Source organism: Rhagoletis pomonella, unplaced genomic scaffold (assembly GCF_013731165.1).
Source record: "Rhagoletis pomonella isolate Grant_MI unplaced genomic scaffold, Rhpom_1.0 Rhpom_scaffold_00655, whole genome shotgun sequence".
Classification (NCBI taxonomy): Eukaryota; Metazoa; Arthropoda; class Insecta; order Diptera; family Tephritidae; genus Rhagoletis; species Rhagoletis pomonella.
Window position 1 is genome coordinate 61,727 of NW_023459209.1, and position 7,654 is coordinate 69,380.

The 7,654-nt window shown below is 33.9% G+C and overlaps 1 protein-coding gene across 1 annotated transcript; it reads right to left on the reverse strand.

Annotated features, from left to right (window-relative positions):
- Positions 1–140: 140 nt before the first annotated feature.
- LOC118751346 lies at positions 141–4,088 on the reverse strand. The gene is made up of 4 exons (XM_036486151.1): positions 4,022–4,088; positions 2,161–2,306; positions 400–588; positions 141–321 (listed from the first exon to the last, which is right to left on the reverse strand). The coding sequence occupies exons 1-4, from the start codon at positions 4,086–4,088 to the stop codon at positions 145–147; spliced, it is 579 nt and encodes a 192-aa protein (XP_036342044.1). The 3' UTR covers positions 141–144.
- Between the last annotated feature and the right edge of the window lie 3,566 nt (positions 4,089–7,654).

Genomic DNA, 7,654 nt, shown 5'->3' on the forward strand with positions numbered 1-7,654 from the left:
GTTATTGACCTTAAAATAGTTCCGTCGCTATCACAGCTGTTAGCTATCTCACAAATCATAACCGGTGCAGCCTGGTTGGGAATAAATTAAAAAAGAGAATGTAAAATTTCGATATGGTTTGATAAGGTAATTGTGCCAGATTCTTTAGCAAATAGTACTCACCTCTTCAACCATGCTTATAATTGCTCCAAGTTGAGGCGTGGGAGTAGGAGCTTGTGGTCCACCCCCAGTCCTTAAAAAATTTCCCCTTTCAACACTGCGAGCTTTACGTGCGACAGCTTTCAAATTGTCCCACGCTTTCCTTAAACTTACTGTCTCACGCTAATTTGTTATTAAATGATATCCGCAATTTAATAGCTACATTCATATATGCACATAGATAGCAATTATTAATTATACCTTGTAAACATTAGAATGACTATTAAATTCCTTTGTTATCGAGTCCCAAGCCTCCCTTTTTTTAGCAACCGATTTGCGGTCAGTTTGTTTCGCCTCCACTATACAAAACTTTTTCACTAGCTGCGCCAATATAGCCTTTTCATCCGCAGTAAAATTAGAAGCACGTTTTCGCGGTAGATAAAAATCTTCCTAAGTTAATTGAAATAAATTTCCACTTTATTACGCTCGTTTTTCGCATATGAATATAATTACCATGATGTCCTTGTAGATAAATGTGGTACTTCTCGTGTGATTTCAATGTATGTATTTTTACCACACAATTTTATTAACAAAAAATAATTTTATTTGCATACATATAATTGAATATTCAACTTCAAATATTGTCATTTTGAAGCAAATGATGCCATGGAAAAAAGGGAAAAATTTGATGGATACTTAAGAATGTCATTAGCTAAGGATCCCTTAACTTTTGACTCTGGGATGTATCGTTCATTAACAGATTTAATAATAATTAGTTAAGTGCCCGTAAGAGCTAAGTTAATGATTGATTCTGAGCGCGGCTGATAGAAATGTAAAAGTAAGGCCCCTATTATGAGTTGCATTCGACTGTGTTCGAAAGTGCTGATCGAACGAATTTTCATATGGTATTATGACGCTCATTCGATGAAGAATAGCGCTATTGGGAATTTCGCTCGGTTAGGTTGCTTACAATAGTATATTTTTCACCGCTGAGAAGTTTTGTTTACAAATCGAGCAAACTAAATAGCGTGCTTATACATAAGCATGTAAATTTGTGCAAATTAAAATGAAATAAAAACGACATCGAGTTTATAAAAACGTGGTAAACATGTGTACAACGGAGTTCTGGTTCTACGATTCATCAGAAGATAAGACCTTGGTAAACAGGCCAGGAGTAGAAAATGTTTAAGAGGGTTTAAGTGTAGTCTTTCGAATATATTTTGACATAAAATATATTTATATTGAACAATTTTTATTGAGCTTGAGGCCGTTTTTAATGAAAAACTTATTGTGGAAAAGCAACAATAATTTGAAAAAATGGTAGAAGTGATAGCTATTTCGGAAATCACCACACGTCCTCATCAGACTTCTTTCAGTAGGATTCGGACCGACGATCCCTATGACTCAGCCAGTTGCCTACGCACTGTGCTAAGTTCGCCTTGTAAATTATCGTTGCTTTTTCCCACATTCAGCGCACATTCACACACAAGCAGTTGGAACTCGACAAGAACCAAATAAACATTAGCATCAAATAGTAGCAGCTTTTCTAGTAATAAACATAAAGTGATAAATTTCAGGGAATAGCCGCTTTCATTTCCGGTGAAATTTGGTTTTTTTTTTATGCTTGCCGTTGCTTTTAAAATTTTGTTCACTATTTAGAGGCTTTCGATTGTTCACTATTTAGAGTAGAGTGTAAATATTTCGGTGTTCACTATAAGGAGGTGTTCACTGTAGCGGACGTTCGCTATATAGAGACACGACTGTATTGTCCCTGTGCTTTATATGTGATACCTTCTATAGTTTTAAATGATGAACACACATTTTTTAAATTTTAATTGGGAATAATGTTTTTTTTTAATTGCTCCAATTCCATCTTGGATTTTTCTAGTGTTATTTTGATATGCTCTTCTTCCAATAGTGCCGTTCTTTTTTTGGTTTTTTCGACCTCTAACTGTAAAAAAAAACGTTTACATGCATAGATATTTGTGTTCATATGGGTTAATAGTGTTAACAGTTGTTTACCTGAGTTTTCAAAACATCAATTTTCATTTTTTCTTTTCTTTCTAGGTATTTGATACGCAACACAGCCTCCCGACGAATGTAGTAATTTGTCCTTCGCGCTTGATTACTACTTCTTGCTTTCCCAGACTGACTTTTACAGTGGTTTTCTATAATATAATTAAATAAACTCAGTAAAAAGTTGTAAAATAGTTGACTGCAACATCATTTTTGGGGGCGGAATTATTCTAAATCAGGCTGAAAACCTACACCCATTTAGTAAAAGAATGTAAAAGGCCCTTGCAAAACTTCTTTGGGTACATATAGTAAAATTTCAGGAGGAACATTTTTGTAGAATTTTTTAACTAAACTTTCAAGAAAGCGCAATTTTGATATCGTTTTGTGCAAAAATTATAAAAAATTTGCAAAGTTTCAGTTAAATTTTAAACTTTTTATTCAGATTTTTTAGATTTTTTTGAGTATGCATTAAATTCTAATACAACGGATTGCACGTTTGAAGTTGCTAAAAAATCGCGCTGATATTTGGCCATTTTATTTCACATATTTAAAAATCAAAACGATTTTTTAGCAACTTTAAGGTGCCTTTTGTTGCACTAGAATTCAATGGCCTATAAAACTGCATACTCAAAAAAATTCTAAAAAATCTGAATAAAAAGTTTAAAATTTACATGGAGTTTTGCAGATTTTTCATAATTTTTGTACAAAGTTTGAAATGTGGATTTATATGATGTTTGTTTTATAATGAGCTAGGCTTTTATGAAAAAATAATAAACATTAAATAAACAAAAGAAAAATAGCCAAAGTGAGCAAAACGTTGCTGGTTTAATTAGCTCATCCTAATTGTATGTAAATTCAAGATTAAGGGTTTTCGCAACAAGTAATTTTTAGCACAAAAAAACCGACTGCAACTCTCATATAAAAAAAAAAATATATATATATATCTCATGATCCACTGATCGGATCTTAACCAGATTAGTATGGGACCACCTCTGAGACACTACCTTTGCGATGCAAAAAGAATTATCGAAATCGGTTATGCGGTAACATACATAAAAAAAAAAAAATATTCCGACGAACTGATAACCTCCTCCTTTTTTGGAAGTCCGTTAAAAATTAGGAAAAGTCCTTATCGCAGGTGTATATCGTTTTTTTAGAGGAATTGACTGTATTTTCATCAAAAAAATTACTAAAACTAGGTAAGAAACAAATATACAGTCGTGTCTGGATATAGTGACCTAATTTTTGCATGGCCCGTTCACAGCATCTAGGTTGTTCACTATATTAAGGTTGACTTATTTTGTTCAAAAACTTGTTGTATTTGCTCAAAATTCATGGTTATGTATGTAAGTGCAACAGATCTTTGGAATAAATGTATACTTAGGAAAATATAAATGGACATATGAATGTTTATTGAAAGAATTCGCGAATAGATGTTTGCTTCATGCATAAGGAATTGACTTTTTAGAATTTTTTAACTAAATTTCCAAGAAAGCGCAATTTTGATACCTTTTTTTTAATTTGACTATATGTGCCCAAACTATAAATTTCGTCCAGAAATAAATTTTAACCCTATTTTAATCTTATCTTAAAAACATTGAGGCGATTGAAAACTTCATATGCCCATAAAAAAATATTGGACTAAGAATGAAAAAAGATTTGGAGGTTTTTCTATATGGATAAAGATCTCTTATCGTGAGTCAAAATCATTCCGTCTCCAGACAATGACCCTGAAATTGTTGCACAGTGTAAATTGCAAAAAACTACCATATCTAACAAACATAGCTTAAAATACGGTCGTACAAATCCACTGACGCTCACTGTACTTATAAGTGCACTGGATTAAAATAGGAATTCTATGTATTACCTGTATCAATTTCTACGATAACGTCTTCACATTGGAAACTGCTGCTTGCTGTTTCTGTTTCTTCCATATTTTCTTCCGTGCTTGGAACTTCTAAATAAAAGTGCATTTGTAAATACATTCATCATTCAGCAAACGATATGGTGAAAAAATATTAAAATAGCCTATTTAAGTATTAAGCCGTTTTTACAGTGGGCGTTAACTCTTGTTCTGCTGTTAACTCTGGTCTTTTATATTGAATCAACATTCAACTGATGAATGATAGTTAACTCTCCACTGTAAAAACGATCCTTAAAGACATACGAATGGTGTCGATGAAGGCAGATGTCATTGTGTTGCTGGACTCATTCTGCGTTATTGACCTTAAAATAGTTCCGTCGCTATCACAGCTGTTAGCTATTAGAGCTCTTGATATTCGATTAATCGAATATTCGAATTATTCGAATATGATGCTATTCGAATAGTGAAATTCGATTAGCAGTATTCGAATAATCGCCACTGTCGATTATTCGAATAACCTGCTCGTAGTCAATTATTCGAATAATAACTGGTGCTCGATTATTCGAATGTTGAAATGTGTGTATGAATGTATGTATGAATGTATGTATAAATATGTATGTACACATTTAAATAAATTGAAATTTATGAATATAAGTTTTTTTGAGGAAATATTGTAATTATTCAGCAACAATATAAATGAACAGGTTATAAAATCACATTGCATTTTAGCTTCTAAGAGGACTAATTAAGTTATTAAAATGTCTGTGAAGAAACGCTTATTATTATACAGGAGTGTTAGAAGGCTAATATTTTGCGGTGACAAACAACTTCTACATGGCATGAAAATATTCCCAGCAATTGAAAAAGTTCGTTCAGACTCTGCCGATGTAGCTGGTATGCACAAATATCGGACATTTTTCCACCATGTTAGGGGATGAATGTTGTGCCCGATCTGAAGTTCAGCCAAATAAGACTCGATTTGTGACATAACATTATTTGTTGGGATTTCACCATCAAACAAAAAATCCATGTCGGTATGTACTACGCTGTCGGTTTCTTGGTTCATGACATTGCTTACTTGAAGTTGGTTTCTGATAAAGTCATAAACCTTGTGTTTTGTTTGCGAATCTTTATCATTATGGTTCTTATATCTGGGGCTAGAAATGAGGAAATGATTGGAGCTGAAACTTCTTCTATAACACAATCCATATTGAACCTTTGAAAAAGCGAATTACGGGCAGTTTCTTTGAATATATATTGAATCATCTTCCGACGATGCGGCCATGTGGTTTTTAACAAGACGGTGTAATAAAGGTCGCACTAAAGACAATGTCACAGTTTTGCCCCCGCATAGCACTGCAGTCGCTTTATCAAAAGGTTTCAAAATGTCAACTAAGTTCTACATTTCACTCCACTCCTTCTCTTGCATTTCTAGCCTCATCGCATCGCACGTTTTTGTAACGGTTCGATCTGATAAAACTAGGCAGATTGCATTTCGATTCAAAAGCAGCCTCTCACACATGTAATATTTGGAGTTCCAACGTGTGTCGCAGCATTGTATGAGTCGATTTTCCTTTATCCCCAACTGTACTTGGCGGTTTGCAAGTGCAGCTCTGGCAATATTTGAGCGATGAAATTATGCTGTTAAGTTTCGTCCTTTTTTGCAAATTTTATCGTAATCAGGTACAGCTGCTAAGGCGTCTTTTATCACAAGCTGCAAAAGGTGAGCGCTGCACTTGATGCTGTCCCGTATATTAAAAAGTTGTTATGCTGCTGCATTCATCACTGATGCACTGTCGTGCGTTATCGCTTGCGTTTGCAATGTTTTCTGCATTTGGTCGGTCTATAAATACAAATTATTTAAACAATTGAAATGTTTTAACATCAAAACACAAATTATGCATGTATGTATGAGTGTACGACTTTATCTGATATATCTACTTACAAGGTAGTTATTTTAATAGACTTACCTTCTAGTTGCTCGTTACAAAGTGTATCTTTGCACAATTCACTGTTTTTGTCAATATACTGGGCTTCGACTGATAAATAACAATCTTGAGTTCTTCATGTCCATTCGTCGACTGAAATTGATGCGCTTTCTACCTCCGTCAAATCGTCATTATAAAGCAATTGTAAGCGTGAGAGTATACTTTGTTGAGAGGCAACTTTGTATCCTGGTTCCACTAACTTCATAAAGTCGCGTCAGCCTTCAGAGGAGACGAAAGAAATTGGTAACATGTTACTTGCGATTAGGCGTGCCACTCCACGAGATATCAATTCTTGACGTTCAAATGTGCAGTCATGAACGTCGTCGTGCTTTTTTCTCTTACGGCCACCCAAGGTGCTTTCAAGTGAGTGCTTAGCGAGGAAGTGGAGTGGTGGAAACTAAGGATTGCTCTACAAATGAAGCGGGTAACTTGCTTACCATCACTGCATTTCGTAAAAAAAACCCCACTCCCAACTTCGTTTTTTTGCACTCATGTTCACAAAAAACAAAAAATTTATTAATTGTATTTTTTTGTTTGACAAATAACGCTTATTGCAACGATCGAATATTCGATTTTAAGAAGGTATTCGAATAATCGTAGCTTTGCGACTATTCGAATAATCGAAGGGAATCAACTATTCGAATAGTAACATTCGATTAGCAATCGTACAAAAAATTGAAGATCGACCGTTCGAACATTCGAATAATCGAATTATTCGAATCATTTTAAGAGCCCTAGTAATTATGTTATAGTTTTTTAAATTTTTTTCGATACACGATGGGCTTTTTCTGATTTTAATTTGTTGTTCAAAAATCGTATCCTGAAGTACGTCCTGCCCAAAAAAAATCTTTAAAGAATTTTTACATCAAAATTTGTAATGTTTTTACTGCGCTCAAGCAAATTTTGCAGAAGCCCGGAAGACTCAATTACAGACGAACTAATTTTGGTTTCCCCATAATTATTGTATTTTTTTTAGTAAGATGAGCTGCATATATAGAAAAAATATTTTTAACATTTGGATTGTAATGTTAACCTTATGGGGAAACCAAAATTAGTTCGTCTGTAATTGAGTCTCCCGGGCTCCTGCAAAATTTGCTTGAGCGCAGTAAAAACGTTACAAATTTAGATGTAAAAATTCTTTAAAGATTTTTTTTTGGGCAGGACGTACTTCAGGATACGATATTTGAACAACAAATTAAAATCAGAAAACGCCCATTGTGTATCGAAAAAAATTTAAAAAACTATAACATAATTACATACACTTTAACTGAATTGTTTTTATTTGAAGCTGGCATAAAACGTAAGTATGCACGTACGTATGTACATACATATCTTAATATATAAAAATCCCGTGTCACTGTGTTCGTTTACGCTAATCTCCGAAACCGCTTTACCGATTTCAATGAAATTTTTTGGGTGTGTATTGTTGTTTCCAACTTAAAAGATAGATAGTTGTGAACCCGAGAAAAAATATTTTTTTTTCATCGAAATTTTTTCTATGCTTCTCGCATCGTGCTTATCTAATATATAAAAGTCTCGTGTCTCGGTGTTAGTGGTAGAACTTCTCCTAAACGGCTCGACCGATCTTTATGAAATTTCTTGCGTGGCACCTCCCATACATATCTCTGGATATGTTCATGGAAGAATA